Source organism: Lytechinus variegatus, chromosome 1, assembly GCF_018143015.1.
Source record: "Lytechinus variegatus isolate NC3 chromosome 1, Lvar_3.0, whole genome shotgun sequence".
Lineage (NCBI taxonomy): Eukaryota > Metazoa > Echinodermata > Echinoidea > Temnopleuroida > Toxopneustidae > Lytechinus > Lytechinus variegatus.
The window spans coordinates 57,629,209-57,654,971 of NC_054740.1; the positions used below are offsets into that span (position 1 = coordinate 57,629,209).

The following is a 25,763-nucleotide window of genomic DNA, read 5'->3' on the forward strand; positions in this document are numbered from 1 at the left end:
GTGATGCATACTGAGAGATCTTTTACCCCAAATTATGCATCATTCCGATGTTTCAAATACCTCAGAATTATGGCATAGAGAAAATTACTAATTGAATACAATAAGGACCCAGTATTAAAAACATAATTCAAATACCTGGATAAAATGAAAGCACACGAGGTAATTCATTTTGTGTACACTTGCTGCATTTTCACTGCTATATCACTTTTATTGCATCATAATACATGTAAATTGTTAAATAATCTAAAGTGGTATATTGAAGGGGTCAAGAATTCCACAAAGATTCTTTGAAGAACCCCCCCCCCCCATAAAAAAGGGAAACAAGTAATTGCAGTCATTATTATTTTTTTTAATTAACCTTGAATGTCTGAATGGGTGATTTCACTATATGCATGCAAATTTCATGAAAAAAAATCATTACTTATTAAAGAAATATTGTTTAGCTTGCTTGTTTCACCCAGTCATATATTTTTGGGTTTTATAAAACAGTCAGCCCTCTGAAACTACTCATAGCCTGATGGCTAATAGATTGCTCTTTGGTTTCACAAACATGGTCTAAGTCCATTGACCCTAAATGACCATAGACCTTGGTCATGTGACCTGAACCTCCAGCAGAATGCTTCCTTATGTCTAATTTTTGTTAATGCTGTCAATTACACAAGGAATATGATTAAACTAAAAATAAAACAGAACAGAACCCTTTTTAATTGGAGTAACCCCCATCTAAAAACATTTATCTTCAATAAGCTAATCATTACACATTTTTATGCAATGAAAACACTTTCAAAATGTAATCCAATTGACATTTTTTTAATTCTACATATGACTAGTTATTTTCAATGTTGTTCAAACAATGTATTTTTTCAAATTATGACAATGGACAAAAAATCAACAATTTTTGCCACTTTGAGTAGCAAAAGAAGACAAAACCTGTGTACCTCTACATGTATGGATGAATTAAAAAATAATTAACTTATCTAAGCTAAAAATCTGATGCTTTGGCACCTAATCTTCTGGTATCAGAGTGAGCTGTGAGTTTATCTTTGGCTTCAGAAGCAACATTGACAACACCTAGGCGATATCTTCTTGATTGCACTACATGTCCTAGCTCTTCTAAACCTTCCTGTATCGAAGGACTTAGACCATCTAGATGAAAGAATGGAGAAAAAACAGAAATTATTAATTAGCATTAAGTAGATGATAGAATATACAGGATTCTTTTTTGAGCACTCAAAAATTGCTTGAATAAAATCATTTAAAACCAATTTATTAGGCTGATAAAAACAAGGTCATGTAAGTGAGCAATCAAGCAATAATTATAATTTTATCATCCATTTATTCCATATCTGGAATCAAACAGAGGATCATATTGGTACACGTACGTGTGTACATAACAGAGCAGAAATAAGCCCCTGGGGAGCATCTCATGAAAGGACTTGTCTTCAGGACCTTTTATCTGACAAGTCCAATTTTATCCGAAAGTTGCCATAGTAACAGTGCTTCTTAGCCTATCAACATCAAGGAAAGTTGTCAGATCTGATAACTTGTCGGACAAAAATATTGATGAAACACTCCCCCAGTCATGAACTAATAAATGGCAACAAAGGTTAAACACAGAAGAAGGTATTACGCATTTGAGTTCTAAAGCATTGTAACTGATGATACATAGGAGGCAGAAAACTAGGTGGGGACGATGGAAAAGAAGAGACACCTTCTGTCGTTCAAACAAGATCCCCAGTTTGAGCTTGATGATCTATTGTACTTAACATCTACAAAATTAATTGTTGCTATTGTTTATCCCTGAGATTCCTAATAAGAATTTCTGATCAAATTGGTTGGATATTTGTACATTTACATGACACCATTATTATAAACTTGTGATTTAGATGAAGATGGATGGATGATAGACAGATAGATAGATATGTAGATAGATAGAGAGGCTGGATTACATGAATTTGTACAGAGAAAAATTTTAGAATACAAGCAGATTACAAAACACAACAACATATATCAATGTATATAGCAAAGGGGATACATTGATTCATTCTCGGATGCACCCGATTTGCAGAATAGTGTAGTATAGTGTAGTGTAGTAAAATTTCAGTATACAACAGATATAGGGAAGGGGATACACAGAGAAATGTATACAAAAAAAAAGAAGTTATGTCAGAAAAAAGAATGGGAAGGGATTAGGAGTAGACTGAAGTTATATACCGGTATAGCATTTTAACAAAACATAAACATATATTTGAGCAATATAAAGGATACATTGAAAATATAGGCTTACAAAATGAAGTGAAGTTCATACACTATGGTCATACAGATTTATATAAGACGACAGATAGAATGCAATTTTCAAAATAAGTTTGTTGAACTGTCTTACCTTCAACATTCACTAGGTTTTGGTAAAGTGAGGGAAATATCCTGTTGTCACGTTCAACATCGTTCGAGAGAGACACGTTTAATGATAAGAGCTTTAGAGCTACATCTACTGGTGCTGACTGAATGGATGTTGGTCCTATTCCAGTGATGGCATACCGAGCGAGGCAAGGACTCTCTTCACTCCATGTGAGCAATGGAGCCATGTTGGACATTGGACGTCGACCTGGTGATATTGCGTTAGCCTATGGAATAAGGTATGTAAATGAGCATGTTAGAACCGCCACTGGTGCTATATGTCAAGGGCAGAATTCATTAACCTATCTGAGCTCTTAACACCAACACCATCATTAACACTGAAATCATCCCATAAACCTCACCTCAGGAAAGACTCTATTTGGTGTGGGAGCTATGGAATCATTTGTGCTATCAACACTTCAGTGCTCTTAACACCAACACCAGCATTGACACTGAAATCATCCCATAAACCTCACCTCAGGAAAGACTATTTGGTGTGGGAGCTATGGAATCATTTGTGCTATCAACACTTCAGTGGTCTGAACACCAACACCAGCATTAACACTGAAATCATCCCATAAACCTCACCTCAGGAAAGACTCTATTTGGTGTGGGAGCTATGGAATCATTTGTGCTATCAACACTTCAGTGGTCTGAACACCAACACCAGCATTAACACTGAAATCATCCCATAAACCTCACCTCAGGAAAGACTGTATTTTGTGTGGGAGCTATGGAATCATTTGTGCTATCAAAACTTCAGCCTAACTTACCTAAGGCAGGACTTTTCAGCCCACCCCAACATTATTCGCGATATATCCACTGCGCAAAATTTTCTAACCACACTGCTCAAAGACTCTTTTTACTTACACAACTTTTGAGACAAAATTTGTGACGCAAAGGCACGTAAGTTACGCAACATTACATATTAAAAAAGTGCAAATTTTTGTCACGATCGCGTGATCCGCGGCCAAGATCTTAGCCTACGTAAGTTGGGGTTCACACTAACATTGAAATCATCCACTAGTGATTTAAAGGAAAAGTCCACCCCAGAAAAATGTTGATTTGAATACATAAGAGAAAAATCCAACAAGCATAAAACTGAAATTTCATCAAAATACAATTATTGATTGCATTATAGTATTTCATCATTGTTTCATTCTTTCTCGTTGAATCTCACATACTATATATGGGAGATTTTTATGAAAAATAAACTAAATAGAAACTGATAAACCTCACCCCAAAACAACTAGTTTTACTATTAGGTGATGGAGGTCTTCATTTGTGCTCTCAACACCAACAACAATACTATAAACACTAACACTGAAATGACCCAATGGTGTGAAGTAAACCCTCACCTGAGGAACGACTGTATTTGGTGTCAAGTATTTCCCATCCCAATTGAAGCTGTTCATTGCATTGTTTAGAATAATCCCATCAGGTGTCATCAAACCAGAACCAAACGGAGAGTTGAGAGTACTGATAGAAGAAAAAAAAGACGAAATATTAAACCTTCATAGTTCGACTACATGTCTGGCACGTATGTTGAGAAAACCCATAGCAAAATACATCTTCAACTATTTAATGTCCAGAGAAGAGGCCCCCATTCTAATGTTTTTTTTAATCAAGTTCATCATAATCCCAGTCAGAGTGCTACTTCTACTCATTGTTATAGATATCCACTTGGCATGGAAGCGCCGTGGTGCAGCAATTCTGACTCTCGCCTTGTAATCAGAGGGGCATATGTTTGAATCCCACCATGGCCTAGCGCCCTTTGGCAAGGCGTCAATCCACACATTAGTGATTGGTGATTTTTTTTACCTGATTGCTAAGAAAGCATCAATGCTTGTAAGCAAGCAACCAGAGGACCGACGGCTTAAGGTCCCCTCCGAAGGACCTGGTACTGAGGATTCATGCCTTACCAAAGGGCACTAGCGCACCAAGTGGGAATCGAACCCGGGTCACCGGAATACGAATCCCCCGCTCTACCGACTGAGCTATCGCCCTTTGGCAAGGCGTCAATCGACACATTGCCACTCTCACCCAGGTGATAATTGGGTACTGATAGGAAACAACCGTCATTGTGGTTGGTTTAGCAAGTTTGCACCTAACAGGCTGCTTGAAATGATATGAATTCATTGACCGGGTAATAATAATTGTGAAGCACTTTGAACAGTCATAGATTGATAAAGCGCTATATAAATGTCAATTATTATTATTATTGTCAACTACTATCCGGTACTACTACCAGTATGGTTTAAATGCTAATTGAACTACACTACATTTGGTATAACACAATTTTTCCATTAAGTACAAAAATAGTTCTATTCACAACAAAACACTCATTTCACTAAAATGCACATATATGTCAATGATGTTGAAGATAATAACAATAATGATAGGCATGTATCAAGTGTTACAAATCTATACAAGAGCAAATTTTTACCAATATTCATAAGCATGTACGTACACATGTTTTCTATATAATGGGGTCCTTGTGGAAATGAAAGTACAATATCTACTGCAGCCTTGGTACCATATGGTAGCTCATACTAAAACATGTATAAAGGTTTGGTAAAGATTAATCAATAATTGGAATTTGAGTATATCCGTATGCAAGGATGAAGGCAAAGAAAGTCTCTGATATTATCCATGCCATCTTATTTGTTTTTACTGCTAAAATACAATAAAGTCATTTTTAAAAACGAATGTGAATCTTACCTTGTAAGTGACACAAGGTTGTTATTCCCATCAGCAACAGACACTAAAGATGTGGCTTGAGTTGCATACAGCTGTTGGAAGACGTCCCCTTGAAAGTAATATGTGTAATCGTAAGTTGCGGTATCGTTCACCATGTTTCGGATTCGCTCTGTGGTATTGTCACTCAGCATAGAATCCGTCAAGTTTGCACTGTCGGGAGTCTGCCGAGGGTCACCAAGTTGGCGTGCCATGGCGGCGATGAATTTGGATATTTCGATGACTTGATGGTAGCTCGATGCGGGCGTGTCGCTCGAGATGGATAGGTTGAGAGCAGACATGGTATGTAGGGAAGAGAGGATGGATGCCCCTGAGCTGGGGGATGGCATGCTGAAGATACGATGGAGTTTGTAGGAAGACTGGATGGGCGTGGCTGGCTGGCTGGTGTACGTGTGTATGTCTTCAAGACTGAGGATGCCTCCCGCACCTCCAACCTGGATTTAAAAAAAAAAAGGATGGTGCATCAAGAGAAAAAGGAGGTGATATGGTCCAGATCCCTCCAGACTTTTTTTACCTCAGGGTACTGGGTTCATTTTAAACCTTGGAACTCTATTGGGGTTACATAGTATACAAATAATGTTTATGAGTGCTATGGACAGAATACTTCAATGAGGCATAGCCAAGTTGAATGGATCTTTCATTTCATCATTCACCAATGAAGTATTCTGTCCATTCATGTTAAACCTTGGAACTCTACATAGTATACAAATAATGAATGTTTATGAGTGCAAAATATGCTCATGCTGTGTGAGCTTGGTCTGTTGATTATGCGCACTGCAAACACGAGTGGTGCCTGCAGTCTGGGTGTGTGCGTGCAATGGACAAAATCGTATAGATCCAAAATTGCACGCTTGATGACGCCATTGTTAAATGGGCTGAATGATTGATATCGACCAACCAATCACGTGCCAAGGATCTACATGTATCTAGGTGTCATTTAAAATGATATACTTTACCGTATCTATGATCTGTTGTGCAATGGTATCATTGTTGTATAGTACATCTGATCCTTGTTTAGCGATTAATCTCAAGAGATTGGCAAGAGAAGGTCTCTGGATGGTATCATTGAATTTCTTCTTTTCAAAGAGCTCACGTAATGACTCCGACATCCAAGAGAAATCTGCCTCGCTGATGTCAGCAGCTAGGAAATAGCATAAAAAGAATATGGATATGTTTATTCATTCCATATTCAGTTGGGTAATTCATAATATTAACAAGGATAGAAATATTGAATTTAATCCATGAAAAAGAGGGGGAAACTCAAAAACACAATATTCTGAACTCGGGTTTAAATTAAACCCTGGTTTAAAGTTTTAAACTATGGAGAGCCAATTGGGGCACAAATCCCTAACAGTACACATCCAATTTATCAACTCACATGACACCCAAATTGTTCATAATTGTCTGGGAAGAATAAATTAAGTATTTTGAAGTATTTTTTTATTATGACAGCAAAATACTACACATAAGAAATATACAATAAAGATTTTTTTTTATATTTGGCTCCCCATAACAGAGTTAGACCATGGTCTAAATTAAACCTGACTTCAGAATACTGCCCAATAAATACAAAACGAAGATTTCATAATAATTCCAAATGAACACAATTAGAACAGTACATGCAAATGATGTTACCATTGAAAGGCAATTGGCAAAGTTACGATTTTCAGCAAATCTTATGCAACAGGGCCCAAGGATAGAAAGTATAAAAGCAAGCCAGTGCAAACCATCACTTTAGTTAAGGTCATATACCGGAATTCAAAAGAAGGAAGATAATTTAGTTCATGATGTGAGGTGAAAATTTAAAAAAATGACAGAAGGACTTACAGAAAAACAATGACAAAATAGAGCAAAGCCTATCAACATAAAGATGTCTAAAATGTCTTACCCAGCTGTTGAGTGATTTGAAATCCATTTTCAGCCAGTTGAATTGATGGCTCTACCAACTCTGACCATTTCAACCTACAGGACAAATATCAATATTATTATAATTAAATAGAATTGCATAATTGCGAATCTATTTCATTATATAATCTGTAGGATGTGGAAATGGATTTTTCAATGTTGAAATGAAATCAAAGTTCTAAATGTTATATAATGGTTCATTCATTGATCATGGGTAGGAAAATCATCTTTTGATTCTCCTCCTAAGAATATCTGTAATTAATTTGGGATCGACTCTTTCTTTTTTATGATGCTTTCTTTGCATTTATACATTTGCAAGGCTTTGCTTAGTGTCACTCTCTCTCTCTCTCTCTTGATGACAGCACATTGAATGATGACCAAATAAAAAACCAAATACCCATACTTAAGACTGAAGAGGCTTTCTTGGAAGGTTGACTCATCAAACCCATGACATAACTAACTCTAACTCATGTACATGTAGTTTGATAAAGTATATCTTTATTAATGTCATGATGCTGTGTACAGTATATCAATTTCTTTGTGTGCAATCTTTTATTTTATCCTGTTGTGGTGTGATAAAAAATTGTGCTCTGGGAAAAGTGCAGTCTGTAATTTCAATAAAAATTATTTTTTACTCACGTTTTATCAATACTTAATTTCTACAAACTGAAAAAAATAATGGAAAATGAATAATTGTTTCCAAAAATAGAAAATTAATGTTGACTGTCACAGGAAGCTATTTACATGGTTTATATAACACTCACTTTCCATATTGTTTCCATGCTGCTTCTAATCCTTTCAGCTCACCAGGTGTAGCAACAGCTAAGCCTCCCTTTGAAACAAATAAAAATGATTTAAGTTGTTTACCGCATAAATACTAGCCCTGCTTCACACATTCGTATAATTCCTTAAAGCAGAATAATTTAAAGTTATTATACACAGCAAGAACAATGTGCATTGTGTTTACGAGCTGACAGATTGGTGTGTGCGCTTATTTTGAGTGAAGATCCGGGGGGGGGGTGAGATAAAAACAGGGGCCTCGGAGCGGGCTTATTGGAGAAAGGAGGGTCCTGGGAACGGGCTTCGGAACTACAAATGTTTGTGAAAACAGGGGTCCTTGGAACAGATCGCCAGCGAGTGATTACATGCGTATGCATCCCTATGGAACAGGCATGCGTGCATGATGCAGCTGGCGCGGCCTCCGCCGGGTGCGCTCGCGCAGAGGTGATGGTCGGACAGCGCTCTGAGGCTGCTTTTCACCAAAACTGCAGCTCATTGTAGCAGATCAATGCAACCCGAACGGCGTTACGAAAAATATATGCGAAGCTTTGGAGCGGATTTATTTCTTATTTTCTTGATAAGAAGAAAATACTATGCCTTGAAGCGGCTTTCTTTGTTCTTTTTTCTCAATAAGACAAAAATGCTATGCCTTGGAACGGAAATTTGAGTGTTAAAATGGGGGTCCCCTCCGCGGCACATACCCACTATACATTATATACTGAGTGCCCACCCCCCGGTGAAGATCATCCACTGGTCCAAGCTATGCCGAGTTAGAGACAAATATCCATACATGAAAACTCGCAAGGCCTTTTCACATGTGAATCTTGAATCATCATTGTAATGATGATTGAAACCCTAGATGCCACACATGTTTCCTGCCTGGTGACATTATCGTAAACGCAATGATGTACATGTAACAGCCTCGGTGAGACATAGAACCAGGACATATTTGAAAATAAACAACTTGCTTTCTGTACATTGAATTAATGTCTTCTAAACAAAATGCTACACAAGATATCTCACCTGTAGAGCTGCTTGTGGGTTGTTTTCAAACATGTTACCACTGCTACTAGACGGTGCTGTCTCCCTGAAATCAAACCCATTTAGTTCGTTGGTAATGGGGTTACCTACCAGCAGAAAACCACCACTGCATAAAAGAAAACAAGAAAATTCTTTATTGGATTGAAATCACAGAAACATGTGCATAGAGGCCAAAAGGCCTATACTCAAAGGACACAAGCGAACATGTAGGACTGTGGATGGTCTTAATAAATATGTTATTACTATTTAAGAGTTATTTTTCCAAGTTTGAATTTTTGTAATAACACTTTTTTTCCTTTAAAAAGTGGAAAAAGCATGTTAATCTGATTAGAAATCATATTTAAACCAAAGGTGTCTTTAGAGCCGAAGATCATCAGGGAAAATTGTTTCTACAGTGTAAATGTATAAGGGTTATTTTTTCCAGGTTAAATTTTGTACTATCGCATAATTTCTTTGGTGAAATAATAACAATATTCCACATCTATATAGCGCTTAACACATCGGAACGACGTCTCTAAGCGCTTTACAGATATATTACCCCGTCAACGGATCCTTGCATGCCCGCATACAATGTATGCACCTTCTCCACTTCCTGGGGAGCATTCTAACAAGAGTTCCAAGACTCAATTGCTAGGCATACTACATAGGCTTGCATCCTACCGGGTACCCATTTAACACCTGGGTGGAGAGTGGCAAATTGTGGATTGATGCCTTGCCAAAGGACGCAAGGCAATGGTGAAATTCGAACACACGACCCTCTGATAGACCAGTTCGTAGTTACTCATGGGCAATTTTGGTCAAATGACCTTTCATTTCTTTCATTAAGATAGGCAGATTTCAAAGCAAGATATTACGTAAGCTTGCCTTACATAGCAGGATGAAGAAATTGAATAGACCAGGTGACTAGAATAGCACACCAATGAACACTTAATGAAGGTATTTGTTGCATTCATACTTTGAATGCATATTATAGCATGTTGCACAATGTACTTGACAAACTGTGAAATACCAGTCGTTCGTGGAAGCATTGTTGTTTTTTGTGGATGTAAATGAAACGACAATTCAAAAGAACATATGAATAATCAAGACATCAAAGTTGGTGCTTATCTCATTAGATTTTAAAGCACCATGTCACTTTAGTACAAATTACCTTCTTCTGATCATGCGTAGAATCTTTTGATCATGCGTAGAAAGCAACTACGAACTGGCTTATTACAAGGCGAGAGTCAGAACTGCTCACATCACGACATCACTTCCACAATGTGCCACAGCTTATTCCCCCCCCCACCAGAAGCAGTTTGTCTCTGAATGAAGGGGGCTTCAAGATTTGAACAAAATTATAAAGCAGTGTTATCTTCTTATCTGAACAAGCCAGGGAGATTCTATTTGAATAGAATACCCTTGAACAAATCCAATCAATTCTACATTACTCATACACTACATGTTTATAAAAACACATGAAACTAATTGTATGCTTACATTATACTATAGGCCTATTGCCAGTTTAAAAAGTGCATATAGGATAAAGCATTGAGTTTGATTGGCGCTTGTTTCATAAAACTTAACATTTAAACAGATACCGGTTTCCAATGACAAACAGGCTTTTGGCCAACCAGATCGACACAATTTTAGTGAAATATAACGACGGCCATTCCTTCGAAATTTTGTGAAACAGTGCTCAGGATATGAATATGACCTTCACATGCAGTACAATGTCATGTGAGTCAGGAATTGACATTGATCCTAGAGTTAATGATCAGTAAACACTATGTGAACCACAAAACAAACACGATATGCACTTTTGAAGGATTCAGAGCAGTACTAATTTCCCTTAAAAGCAGATATGATTTTTTTTTACACAAGTTAATATAAAGAGTCATATTAATGAATTACCATGCAGTTAAAAATGTTTCTATATTTACAAAAATAACAATTTTTTTACTATTATATCTTGACTATCACTATGTGTATGTTTGATTTGTGGAGCGTAGTGGCCGAGTGGATTAGTCTCCGGACTTTGAAACAGAGAGTCATGGGTTCAAATCCCAGCCATGGCGTGATTTCCTTCGGAAAGAAATGTATCCACAATCACATTGTGCTGCACTCAACCCAGGTGAGGTGAATGGTTACCCGGTACATGTAGGATTTATTCCTTGAACGCTTGAGCGCCTATTACTATGGCGGCTTAGCTACAGCTTGGGTAATAATATGATACCAAGTATCAAAGCGCAGTTGAGTATATGTACATAATAACTGTACTATATAAATGGACATATTATTATTATTTTAATGGATCATCCCAAATGATCGATTGCTCACATACTGTACAATAGATGAATCTGCATGGACTACCTAAATCTGTTCAACCTTGACGAAGTTTAACTTATACCATCTTCTCAGTGGGTTTCAAACATATCCCAGTGCTGTCGCAGGACAGCGATGTCCACCGCTATATAAACCGGCTATAAATGCATTCACACGAGAAGAGTTATCCCGATACAGTCCCAGGATAAATTTCATGTACCCATTCACACTGCAGCTGGTGATTGTAATAATCTCTTTAAAACACACATGTAAGCTTGTGACCACATAAGCAATCCCGATATGATAGGAAAATGAGGAAACCAGTGATCTTTTATACAGATCATTGCCAGAAACACATCTCTGCTCGCTGGATCCTCGATCTTAACTTTTTTAAAAATGTTTCATTTATTATTTTATTTATCATTTATTTATTGGTTCCTCGTCAGAAATGCATCATCATTTGAAGTGCAAAATATCATAATTTCATCAAATTTAACATTCACAAAACAATAAAAACGACTTGAATCCATTTGTTGCTTTTTTCTATTTCACATTATACACCCATTGTAAGCTTAAAGATAAATTCCAGTTTTGGTAACGATCTCAAAATGACTTTTTACAGAATCTAATATAATGACCACCCAAGTGTCAGTTTGTATGAATAAAAGATATGCGCCATAGCATTCTGGAAAAAATTGTGTAATTGCTGAGAAATCAGCAAAATAAGCGCGGATTCGGTCACTTCCGTCTGATCTTTATTCCAGCAATAATAATACACTTTCCCACGTATGCTTATCTGTGTTGGGGATCTTCAGTCTGAACATTTTTCAGCGTAGATTTCAAGATTTCACAAAGTTCAGTTTATGTAACTGTACCAGATCTAGATCCTAGATACACTGACAATTAAGCCTGGTTTTACAGACTTTCTCATGAAATCAGTGTTTACTGCAACTACTGGCATTTCTCTTTAACCAATCACGATCGGTTTATCCCAGTGTTGTAGTGGTCTGCATTCACACTGGAGGCAGGCCGAGACAAGTCACAGGACCGTCTCGCTGCTGTAACTATGGTTTGAGTGCAATAGTGTGTTGCAGAGTCATAGCAAGGCAAGATTATCCCGGGTTACTTTATTGCGGGTATGAAAAATAACACTGAAGGCTACACAGCTACAGTCTCGGGATATTCCGCGACTGTGGTGGTGTTTGAGGCCAGTGTGACGACAGTATGACAGAAAGGCAAATATAACATGTCCTGCATAATCTGCATTGGTCTGGAAGATTTCTTTGAATTGGGGTATAATTTTATTTTTACCTCTAGGAGTTTGACTTAAAAATGCACACTAAACTGTATCACAGATTTTACAGTAGTGTTAAATTTGGATTAAAAAATATGTTGCAGGGCCCTGGATACACCAAAAGTTTTCAGAATAATCATGTAAAGTCAAACAAAGTCATAATGTGTAAAATATATCTGAATTGTGTTGGGGGATTCAGGGAAGAGTTTTATAAAGTCACAAGACAATGAAATCTGTCTAAAGAAGTTGAAATTGTGCCCTTAATAAACATGTGACTATTTGTAAAGTAAAGGTTTTCTGTATTAGTGTAGTAGCAATTAAATTAAAAAAGATACACAAACCAAAATACAGGGACATAGCCAAGACTATATGGAGCCCAACAGCCCAGGTGTTATGCCCAATAAAAGAACCAAGAATCATTATCATGAATAGTATTAGCATTAATGTTGTTGAAGAGAATTCTTACCCTCCTAATCCTGAGTAATGACCATGTACTACTCCAAGACAAAACGCTGCTGCAACCGCTGCATCAACTGCATGCCCTCCACGCTTCAGCACGTCTGCTCCGATGTCTGAACACACTTCAACATCAGTGGCTATTGCACCGTGCGGGTCGACCTTTATGAACAGAGCATGAACAGAGCAGTTAGATCTCCCATCATTGCAAAGACAGGTCACAGCATCCAAAGGAAAGTCCAGCATACAATAAGTTTGTCTCACAAAATATTTGCACATTTTGTTGTTTTTCGGTCACTTATCTTTCCATCATTTCTGGATGTCAATAATCTGAATTTTCGTCATTGAAATTGATATATTGTCGCTATCCCTTACCTGTCTAATTCCAGCAATGATAGATATGACCATGCCAATAGTCACAGCCAAAGCAAACACCAGAGATGTGACGATGATGAATCGCAGGCCATCATAACCACATATCAACTCCTGTTGGACAATTACATTTTCTTTCAATGGTGCTCTCTCCTTTGGATTGATGAGGGCATGTTTATCTGTCAGAAAAATTTTAAAAAGAAATGAACAAGAATGATCTGAGGTTTTGTGCAATACCAGTGTGGAGCGTTGTGGCCCAGTGGATTAGTCTCTGGACTTTGAACAGAGGGTCATGGGTTCAAATCCCAGCCATGGCGTAGTTTCCTTCAGTAAGGAATTCATTCAGTGTGCTGCACTCGACAAAGGTCAGGTAAATGGGTACCGGCAGAAAGTAATTCCTCAAAAAGCTGTGTGAATAGGTACCCGAGCTTAGCCGGGGTAACAGCAATAGTAGGGCCTGCTGGGAGAACAGTTTTCGGAACTGAAGTGGCTACCCTGGGTAAATATTACAATACTGTTACAATATTATTATTATTATTATGCCTTAACCCTCTGATTGCTAACTTTAAAATCTTGAGATGTGGTATATTCTTGACTTTGGAGAACTTAAATTTCGACAAAATAAATCACCTCATCCATTCATCTCTCCTTTTACACTAAAGTATACCCCCTCTATCTTTGTTCCTTTTCTCCCTCTATTCTTTCTCCACCCCCCTTCTCTCTCTCTCTCTCTCTCCCCATCAACCTCTCTAAATTGATGAGATGCTTACCAATTGACACAAGATTGTGCAAAGTCAAAGGAACAATAGGTTTATTGAAAAGATACAAAACTGAGAGAAGAGATGGATGTAATCATAAGAGCTTCAAAATTCAATAGATACCAATTCAAATAAACAAATAATAATATCCTCCATCCCCTCTTGATTTCTGTTCCTTCAAGGATCAGAGTTGATACATCAAGACAGGAGAGAGCATTTTGCATTGAAGCATCCTGTTAAAGCTTTAATACCAACAAGCATTAATATCTATTTCAATAATTCAAGGACGAGGAGAGTGTTGTAGCAAGACCATTTTAGTGCGGGGCAAAGTGTAAACCGCAAAGTGGCATGAGCGAAGATAATGAAGTGCTTACCCAACGGCGGAGGGGGCAGGGGTGAATTAATAAATTAAGGGGTGAATTCTGTAATAAACAAAAGAACCTCATTCTTGAGATTTCTGTATTATCGAATGACCTGATTGAGCTCATTTGTGTGAATGTTTCTCAAGCAATTTAGGGAGGGGAGTTGGTGGCGGGTGGCAAAGTGCTTTTTTTTACCATGAGTGGCAGGCTTAAATTCATGGATGTGGGTCCGACTGCGTACAGACAGTTTACATTCATAAAAGGTCGAGGACTAGGGAGGTGCAAAGGGATGTTTCTTTTTGTGAGCAGCCGATTTAAAAAAAATTATCAAACTAAGATGAAACATCATAAAAAAACTTGGACCTGCCGATTAATGCAAAATGTTTGATACCATTATAATATATATTGGAATCGGGTGCAAGACTCGAACAAGTTTACAGGCATTCAACATTCATTCTAGTTCAACTTGTGTAATTGGTTTGGCCTTCGTTGAGAGTGAGACCCAAAATTTCTTGGACGTCACATGCAGCTTATATTATGCAGTGTATTCACATCTGATGAAGATGGTTTTATCATACTACTGAAACATAACATTCAATGTGTCATACATGTACTAGGTTCCATACATTATGTCGGTTTTCTCAGAAATGGGTCGTAGCGTGATACAATGGTTCTGATGGTCGCAAACGTTACATGTCATTAAACTTAAGTCACTTTATAAAAGAAGAAAAAAAGACATGTTCCATGCAGATGGTATGAATTAAAATCTCTATTTGATTTGAGTTTAATTGTTTCAACATTTTTGTAGTTCAGTCAAGTTCATACTTATTGTCAAATCTGTGAAAAATATTACTGAGTTGTGCCATGTGAAAAATAAGAAAAAGTTTTAACAAATTTTTCATTTTTCCAAGACGTTTTAAATTTCAATTGATGTAAAATTCTTGTGCTGATGACATGACGAAAAAACTAAACTACAAGATCAATCTTGCCCTTTAGTAAAAACTGGCTACATGAAGACTTAGTGGAAATACAATTCATAATACAATGGGTGATTTCAAGTAAGGTGTTGAAATATGGTGTTGGTGTTGTGATACCAACACCAGCCACAACACCATACTTGAAATCAGGCCGGTGTTGAATGTCATGAACATGAACAAGAGACTACAGCTGGTGTTGACAATCTACGTGTTATTTCCCCATTCACCAACACCAACCCCCAGGATTGGAAATCACGATTTCAAGTTCGGTGTTTGTGTTGAAAATCTGAAGCTCACGAACAGGCAGCAAATAGGATGAAACATATTTGCTTTTAAGTTAAGATGGTTGTATTAATCATTAGAGCTATCTATACATTTTAATGAAATACATGTGTCATATTCACTCTCTCTGATTCTTGCATTGATTATTAAAACCATGCATTGATAATTAAAACCTCCACAGTTTTTACTGCAATTCCTCCACGATTTCACTTTCGTCGTGAAGACTTCTATGGACTTCTCGTGTAAAATTGAGATGATCGGCAGTGTAGATCGAGGCATGACATCCCAAGCTATCGATGATACAATCAGTATCGCGTAATTCAAAACCCGGCCCTTTTATCCCCCTTAAAGGGCCCTTTCTCGCTCTCAACACCAACACCATGCAACACCGAACATCACCCACTGAAACACACCATGCAGACACATACTATGTACCTTGTTTTGGAGGTGCTATGCGTATTTCCAAACCTTCCGGGTTAAGGGAAGAAGATGATGGGATTCCTAGATCTCCACTTGCCATTATTGGTTTGTGCTCAAAGATTCCTTCAAATATTACAAACACTGAATTTACCGATAAACATGTAAGACCATCAATGCTGTGTATCTCTTTTCTTCCTTCCCCACTCCTTTGTTGATGACTGATGATGCAAACAAATTAACAATCTTGGAGCAGGGTGATTTCTTCGATTTTTTAAAGAGAAATGCCGCTACAAGATGTCCAAAATTCCCTTAGAGGATCAAATAATGTTGTGGTATCATAGATTTTCTTTGTGGTGTCCACAGTATGCCTACACAATGTCTCAGAGATGCTGATCGATTTTTTAAACAGAATATACCGCTAGAAGATGTCCAAAATTCCCTTAAAAAGGGTCAAATAATGTTGCGATATCACAAAATTTTGGTTTGTGGTGTCCACAGCATGCCTACACAATGTCTCACTCGGCTTCAGAGATGCTGATCATGCATGTGTTGTATCCCATAGATGTATTGCATGCACTATGCGGAGTGCAGTAATTGATTAAAATTATTCGAGGAAGCTGTAGAGAGAGATGGTAATGCAATCAGACTGTGTTGAAGACAGGTGTGTTGTGATCAGTGCACCCTGGTCAGTACAGTCGCTGGGGTTTTAAAGACAGTGCGTGAAGCACCACTTAAATATTGACCAATTCTACTCCACGTACCAGCATAAAAGGGATATGATATTGATATGGAGTAATTCTGTCGGAAAGATTTACTGAGGAAATGTATTTAGTCATTCAATTCCCAGGGGTCTATATCATTTCTATGACTCTATATAATTGATATAAAAAATCTTCTTGAACAAGCTATGATAGCTAGGCCTACTCCAGGGTGCCATACATGTAAGAACCCTCTTGGTATCCGACCAAGATCAAGACAACTTGATCTTGAAGATGTCTCTTATGATGTTTAGAAGATCTTCCCATGCAGCTAAAGAAGTTTGGGTCATTCTACCATATTGTGGAATGCTGTTATTAAAGTCAAGTTCAGGTCACCTTCAAACAATATTTACCCTACAACAATGTCCTATTTAGAAACCAAACAGAATCTCCTTTGCAAAAAAAGGTACCTAAGTTCAGTTCCACCACAGTGTAAATCAGCTAAATAGTCCATAAGCTTGCAGGTGATAGTTATACTCCACATACCACAGAGAATCCACAAAACATGTTCACTAACAAGGTTCCTCTCATTGGTGTGTAAACATGAGAATTATCATCCATCAAGCACATAATGCATGCCATTAGCCAACTTGAATGTCCGCATGGCTTGATATACATGTACATGTATATTACACTAAATCAAACTTCCATTTTTGTAACATCTTGGGTGCGACAGCCTGGAAAACACACTTGCCTCTATTTCTTTCTCTCACTCCTCACTACAGTAGATGTAATACCGGTACATTATATGTTTTGCAATGCTCACTCTGTGAAGGTGTCACTGTAGGAGTCAATATAATCAACATGCCCAGTAGGCTGTGGGAAGAATAGAAACACCACAATAGGTGCCATGGACCGATGCACCACTAAAGCCAAAGGAGTGCTTCAAAACTCAACATTGATTGTATTGTTTCCCATTTCGGTTTCCTTTTTCTTCCTTTTTTATAATTGATGTGTGCCGCCAAGGACTGACTAAATAGAATGTGGTGAATAGATCGATATCGGAGAGTACTGTAATATTGTATTAAACTGAAAAAAATATGAAAAACTAAGGATACATGTACATATCAGGGAAGATTACACATGGACAGGGGCTCACGTGATCCCCATTCCTTCACTGTCATCCAATGTTGCAGATTTAGGCAATATACACGTACATGTACATAGTACTACATGTACGTCATGAAAAGTAGCCCAACTCCCCCCCCCCAAAAAAAAAAAAATAATATTTTTGCATCTATACTACACATCTTCAAGATCTGCATTACAACTTAAAAAAACTAATACAATGATACCCCAAACAATGAATATCTTGTCAGAAAAATATGAAATCTTATAACATGAGTACAACACATACATTGAAAAAAACTATAATATGATTATGATCATTGCAACAACAAAAAATCCTATGATAATGAAATTCTAAGTTTATTGAAGCTAAATGATATTTGACCTTAGTCATGTGACAAAATTCATGCATAATGATCAGTAATGCTTGATTACCTGTTCCAAGTTTCATAAACTAGGTCCATAAACTTTAATTAGTTTAACTTTATAATTCAATACAGGTAACCATTATTTATGAGATTTTGATGAAATTTTGAGCATTTTTCTTGGTGAACTTCACTTTGCTTTATAGATATTTCAGCCCGGAGGTACCCCAACAAAACAATTTTGCATGCAACAGGTCTTACCATTCGACTTTTCCACTCCCCCTTGAACATTGGCCATATTGCTCACGGAAACAAATGATTCCCCAAAACTTAATATCCTTTTTCTTCTCAATACAAGGTCATCTGAAAATATATAGCATCCCAACTAGGGTACACGAAGCAGAACACAACTAAATCCTGATGTAATGGCTGCTGAAACAAAAGTGAACCTCCCCTCTCATTATCAATCTCCTACATGTATACCTTAATTAAATTTGTGTAAATTTATGCTAATACATATGTAGGAAAGCTTTGTGGCGGACTCATCTTGCATACTGTACATGCAAAATCAACAATGCAAGATGCCGAGGGTTTCAATGCAACAAGCAGTTGGACAGTGGTGAAATCTGGAGATATTAGTGGCTTGTGATTATGTGAGAGAATTGAACCATAATACAAATCAATATATCACAGGGCTAAAGCTGCACTGAGTCCCTGGATCAATATTGTCAACAGCTGTTACCCATGCAATTTTATATTTGTATGTGTCTGGTCTCTGTTAAACTTTAATATGCAGTACATATGTACAATAAATGGTTTGGAAAAGTTCACTGTTAAATTCTAGAATTTTCCCCTAAAGAAATTGGATATTTCATCTGATGATATGATGGTAGCTCACTACAGGCCTAAAACCAAAGGCTGACAGACACAAATATGCTATGCATATCCTTAAAGGGGAAATAACTAATGAATGTATTTGCTCTTTACAATTCTTATATCAAATTAAAATCCATTTAGGAATAATGATGTCATTATATGTGGGCAGCTACCCTACATCTAAATTCATTTTTAAAATATGTTTCCTTATAAAAGGTGGTAGTGAACTAACGTGTCTGATGATATCCACTGGACAAACATGATCACTTCAAACTTTTGGGAAAATCTTACTTCAAATGGGATAAAATATATATCACATGACATTGGAGGAGCGGCTCATCTGAGATGTAACAAAATAGAAAATTTACCATTCATAACTCTGTTATTCTTTGATGAACTTTCATCAAATCTTCATTTATATTTTACTTTAATTTTTATCTTTTCATCAAAAATAACTTATTTCAAACTCTTCATGTAGCACACACATATACAGTATGTCTCTGAACAGAGCTGCCAACCAGAAAAAGAACATTTCAGTATTTTTAAAGCTGAAGATCAGTATATCTGTGAGGAAATCAGTCCCGGGGGGGGGGGGCACTCGACCAAAAAAGTGGTGGTGTGCCGCGGGCGAGACAAAAAACGGGGGCCTTGGAGCGGGCTTATTGTAAAAAGGAGGGTCCTCGGAACGGGCTTCGGAACAACAAATGTTTGTGAAAACGGGGGTCCTTGGAACGGATCGCCAGCGTGTGAGCGCGTATGCATCCCTACGGAACGGTCATGCGTGCATGATGCAGCTAGCGCGGCCTCCGCCGGGGAGCTCTGCGGCCGCTTTTCACCAAAATTGCAGCTCATTCAACGCGATCGGAGCGGCGTAACGAAAAATATGCGAAGCTTTGGAGCGGATTTCTCTCTTCTTTTTTATCGAAAATAAGAAGAAAATGCTATGCCTTGGAGCGGCTTTCTTTGTTCTTTTTCTCAACAAGGCAAAAATGCTATGCCTTGGAACGGAAATTTGAGTGTAAAAATGGGGGTCCCCTCCGCGGCACATACCCACTATGCATTATATATACTGAGTGCCCCCCCCCCCCGGGAAATCAGTATTTTCAAAGAATACCATTGGACCACATGTAAAGCTGAAACTTAAAAAATCAGTATTTTACATGAAACTATCAGTATTCTTCTCATTTTTCAGTTCTAAATACTGAAAATCAGTACTACTTGGCAGCTCACTCTCAACCATCCCAAAACTAGGCCGAACCTTTTTACTGGTTGTTTCAGTCAATCAGGAAGTGTGTTCAGGCTACCTTGGTCAGTTCCAGGTATTTTCTGATCAGGAAATTTACCCTGATCTATCTGTACCCCAATAAAAAAAAATACCAACTAATTTTGGCAGTGTGGAAGCAAATTATGTACGGCAATATATTCCCAAAAGAAAATACCACTAAATAGTAGGTATTTGTCAAAGTTACGAGTTACATACTGTGTGACCACGGGTCAACATTTTTGTGATTTCTGATAATCCAGGAACTTTGATTGTTCAAATTATCAAGCTGGGTGGCAAACAAAGGCACAAATCGCACATACAAACTACATGTATAAAAATAATTTACCTGCTTTACTGAAAATACCCATAGGAACAGAAGCAGTCAGGTTTCCAAATTGAATTGTTGTCAGTACAAGTTGATGATTATTAATAGGCTACGGAGACAACAAGACAAGAGGTGGTTGCACATCTAATTTAGAAAATACTGTAAGTGTTTGAATTGACGGTCACGCCAAATTCTGAAGATGTAAAGCCAGTGTAAAGCTTTAAATGTTTCCATCACACTGCAAGAATTCCAGTCAATGGACATTTTGTCCTATAAAATGCTTCTCCTCTTACTAGTTGCTAGAGCTGCATAGTTTCTTTTGTATAGTTGCAGCAAATCCATGCTCCAGTCAGTTCTCATGCTGAAAGTGCATCCAGCCTGAATCAAGATTACCCAGGAGGAAAAACCAGTAAGACCAGAATTTTGTTTACTTGTTTCAAGTAGGGGAGAGTGGGGTATATCAGGCTGCCTGTTACTTTTTATTTAGCTCAGGAATAGGAGGGTCAAATGGATTACTGTTTGTGTAGTATTTGAGACAGTTCCTTAGCCCAGATTTTGAGCATGGAGAATGTCTCACCAAGGAGTTAGAGGTGATATCTCCTTGCTCTCACAGCCCAGTGCACATGGCCAAGAGGAGCACAAACCCTAGTCTGCAGGTACAGACCCTCATTGGAACATTGATCAACAAGTGTGCCTCCACGCAAAGACTAGCACTATACAAAACTTGCTGAGCGGGAGAGCCTTCAGTACACAAGGCATGAGTAGGCTGCACATTCAGACCCTTATTTCGAGTGAATAATAAATAGCTTTTATCTTAGTTTGATTTGTAAGGTATTATTGTACATGTCAAAACTGTAGTATAATAGTGAATTTCACAACTTTTCCTTTTTTTTCTGACTGAATGCCTATGAACTCACAGGTCAAATGGAGCAAATGAGCCCCCCCCCCGATTAATTCATAATTATAAACTCTATGGTTACATCTGTTAAAACATTACAATACAGTGTAGACATCACCACACTTTATTATGGTATATAACATATGTGTCCACTACCAATAACACACATAGGTACACAATATTGATTGTGACAGTAGAAAACATAATCCGAGCATCTTTTTTCCTGTAATATTGGATAGGATTAATTAATCTTAAATGGGGGTGATTGGTTAATAACTAATTGTTAATACTATGTAAGTGATTGTATAAAAAACTGAACTATTTTTACTTCGAATGCAGCAACATAACATAGGTTTTGATCAGGCATCCTCATTTGCCCATTTCGGTGGGGCAAATAAGGCCACCAGACAAAATCATTCATGGCTCATTAATATGCAAATTAGGCTGATTCGTTCTAACATTTCTAATGGATAATGTCTCTCTACTCTAGTCTCTAGATCCAGTATATAATCATGTTTCTACTCTTCTACATTAAAAAGATAATAATTAAAATTATAAAAAGTGGCCTTGTTTCCCCAATCACCCCTATATCTTTACTGTCCACTTGAGTTTTAACTGGACGAGTAACCATCACCTGGAAACCAGTTACAACATAATGTATACCAGTTCAAGCAAAGTACACTACCAGTAAAATTGTTTTTCATCAAACTGGTACGATGGACCATGACCAGTCTCTGGTTTCCAGTACATTTCTACTGGGTCAGTGGATTTCTAACTGGACCAATAAAAATCAACTGGAAGCCAGTTCCAACAAATTCATACCAGTTCAGGCAAATTGTACAAATGTAGGTCTACCAGTTAAATTGCTTTTCATCAAACTGGTGTATACTAGACCAGTATGACCAGTATTCGTTTAACTGGTTTCCAATACATTTTTAAATGAATAATTTATCTTGAATAATTTAATACTGTAATGTATTTCTTACTGCAAAGTGAAATAAAAAATTTAATTTTAATTTATGTTGTATATAACATGAAATCATAATTATTTCATATTTTCATACATTCATTTGTTTTTGTTGTTTTGATTCTCATGAAAATTTCAGGGTTTTCTTCATCTGTTCAAATCATATTATTTTCAGCCCTGAGTATCCCTTTAACTATTACTTTAACGACTTTAAAGTGCACACGAGCCAGCAACCTGTTTTCTCGGACCCCAGACAAAAAGTATTATCATATCACATTGAGATACATTACAAGGAATAAATAAAAACTGTTGCCAAATTAAAATGACATAAAAGATGGATTTTTGACCCATGTACAGCCCACTCCTAATATTAAATAGGGAAAGAAAGTTGGAAACTACATTTGCAGCAACAACTAAAATGCTATAGTTTAGTTTAATATTCCAACGATGTTGTAGGACTAAGCCCGTTCATCAATCAATGCAGAACGTCCATTGCTGCTCTCCTTGAGAACAAAATAGAAGCTCTTCTTGTGGTGGCAGGGAGGGATGGCAGGGGCATTTAATATATACAGCAAAAAAAATCCATGAAAAACACACAAAAATTGAAAATCACTCATAATCATAAGCAATCTTCTCCCATTGCTTATCCAGTCTATTCTTAAATGCAATCACTGAACAAGCAGTAATATCCTCCAGGAGACTGTTCCACACATCTATCACTCGGATAGCAAAGAAAAACTTACACACATCAAGACATGAATATGACCATGTGAGATGGGCTCAGAACTTGTAAGAATGCAATTATTTGTACACATCAAACATGTCACCTCTTTTTCGTCTGTGACTGAATGATGGCAATTTCAGGAGGCGAGGAAATTCAGAAGATGTTTAAAAATAATAACTATGATTTCATACTTCATAAATCAAGTTTTAAGGTCATAATGCATGTGAATTTTCCACAAAAAAAAATGATTAAGAATTTATGTGCTTACTATAAAGTTACTGCTAAATGACATAAAAGCTCAATCTGCATTTAATTAAATTCCTGTTGAACTGACACCAGAGGGAAAATGTGATAGAATTATTATTTCCTATTTCAAGGTCAAGTTTAAGGTAACAACACTTCTGATATTCCAAGTGGTGGTCAAAAAATACTTTTTCATACTTTAGAATACCTGTAGCATTACACATCATATTCAACTAAACATTTCCACTTTAATTGACCAGAAAGGCAAAAATATTGAAAAATATGCAAAAATTATGATAGAATAATTAATAAATTTATCACCAATGATGTTGACCATGCAAAAATATACATAAAAAGCAAATTCTACTAACATCCTGCCAAGTTTCATAATGCAAAAAACATGGGAATAACACAAGTTTGAAAACTGTGTCAAGTTTTTCATGGTGCCATTCTCACAACAAAGTAAAACAAAAGAATGACCTTTGACCAGTGGTATATCATGTCCAATTGCCGAAACATAATTGGGCATAACTAATAAATCATTGGGTCAAATTTCAAAATTCAAAGTTTTCTGAGATCTGGAAGAGTTCCTCTTTCCAATGGTATCAATTGGAAGGCTATTATCACAACTTCTAAAAATCATCTAAAATGCCTATTTAGGGAGCTTTTCGAGACCCCATGGTCGTGCAAGGTATCCACTCGTCAATGGAAGTGGCCCCCCGGCCCCCTGGGGCCATCACATCAGCTTATTACGTCGGGTCAGGCAATCATGTGTATACCCAACCATTCGAGAAAGGACCCCCTTGAATTCCCCAAATGTCAGGTCAGTTTAACCCAAGTACATGAAATACCCAACCATTCAAAGAGTTTTCAGTTTTCACAAAACATCGGGTAAAGTGGACCCAACCTTTCGGAAAATTCAGAGATGCCAAGTTCAAAGACCACCCGGGAAAGACCAGCTATGCGTGAGATTTTCTGTGATTGTGAATCTGAGTGAGATCACAGACATTGTGTACAATGTATATGGGGATAGGCTGTGATAGTTGTTTGAGACAGAGATTTGAGGGGATGAACAAGAGTCCAAGTTAGCGGGCTCTTTTCTCGAATGGTCAGCCCGGGTAAACTGGACCCAACATTTCAGGAATTGATATATTGACTCTAGCCTAGGGTCAGTTTCCTGGCATGGTCATGTTTCACGATTACCCGACCTGTCGCAATTTGCAATAACAAGCCATTCAAATGTAGCATAAAAAATGCTATTGTTAACATATTCTTGATAAAAATTAGAGCATACCTGATAGATTCAGTCGATCAAGTTCAAGAGAATTGACAGAGTCATAAAGGAGATCATCAGAATCCTCATCCTGCTTCAACAAAGAGAAGTTAACCTCCTTCATCTCACTTCCAGAGTTCTTCATGTTCTTGTCCAGAAAACTCTAAAAGTTTTTACTCACACTTACACAATAAGATCTAACGTATACATATCTTATTAATTATCCAGGGAGTTATCGTGAAATGTCTTGCCTTCTTCTGCTAGGATTTACCTCGGCTCGGCTCAGTAACAACATCCTCTGGCTTGGGCCTGGCTATCACTTTCCAGCCTTAGGGTTAATTAGGTCGGCGATCGAACTGTAGTGCTGTGTAATGTTACTGCACTGTCACCGAGTCTGAACTTGCCGGTACGGTACGGTACGTACGGTACCGTACTGTCGTCGGCACCAGCTGGGGTGGGACAGCTAGCTCGAGGATGATGATCCCACGTCACAAGCTCAACTGAATGGAGATTTTTTATGCAAGGAAATTAAAATGTTTCATTTTCAGACATGAAAATGTTAAACATGTACCATACATACCGTCTTACGTAGGATTTAGAAATAACTAACGTTAATCATATTAATTACTAAGTTAGATCTCTACGACTACGGTAAATTCTGAAAGCATCTGATAAAGTTTTCCGTTTAGGGTGCGTAGCAGACGACCCTGCTGCACGTATGACATGACGTTGGTTGACCTCTTATCGCACTCCCTCGATTTTTGGCGCGGGCAGTTGAGGCGGGCAGATATCACGAGTCTCATGGTTTGCCCGCCTGGCCTTCCCTGGCGCCTGCTTGATGATCAGGCGGTGGTGCGGCTGCTTCTCAACGACAACGATGTAAATGCGCGATCTTGT

The 25,763-nt window shown here is 37.5% G+C and overlaps 1 protein-coding gene across 4 annotated transcripts; it reads right to left on the minus strand.

Annotated features, from left to right (window-relative positions):
• On the minus strand, positions 1–25,744 carry LOC121418040 (glutathione hydrolase 7-like). 4 transcript variants are annotated; one of them, XM_041611745.1, is made up of 11 exons: positions 24,888–25,744; positions 13,310–13,485; positions 12,945–13,096; positions 8,863–8,986; positions 7,824–7,891; positions 7,043–7,116; positions 6,111–6,295; positions 5,119–5,588; positions 3,756–3,876; positions 2,384–2,624; positions 1–1,146 (listed from the first exon to the last, which is right to left on the minus strand). In XM_041611745.1, exons 1-11 carry the CDS (start codon positions 25,009–25,011, stop codon positions 983–985), a joined length of 1,899 nt encoding a protein of 632 aa, XP_041467679.1. In that variant the 5' UTR covers positions 25,012–25,744; the 3' UTR covers positions 1–982. The 4 variants fall into 4 exon arrangements, with proteins under 4 accessions (XP_041467679.1, XP_041467697.1, XP_041467691.1 ...); XM_041611763.1 differs by lacking the exon at positions 24,888–25,744 and adding an exon at positions 20,783–20,976; XM_041611757.1 differs by lacking the exon at positions 24,888–25,744 and adding an exon at positions 18,558–18,609.
• Positions 25,745–25,763: the final 19 nt, after the last annotated feature.

Excerpts from the sequence above, each read along its gene's own strand:
- LOC121418040 (XM_041611745.1), bottom strand. The coding sequence starts at position 25,011 with ATGAAGAACTCTGGAAGTGAGATGAAGGAGGTTAACTTCTCTTTGTTG. Across the intron at positions 13,486-24,887 it reads TGATCGACTGAATCTATCAG|ATAAACATGCCCTCATCAAT; the intron begins GTATGCTCTAAT and ends TTTTTCTGACAG. Across the intron at positions 3,877-5,118 it reads AACCTTGTGTCACTTACAAG|TACTCTCAACTCTCCGTTTG; the intron begins GTAAGATTCACA and ends TTCTTCTATCAG.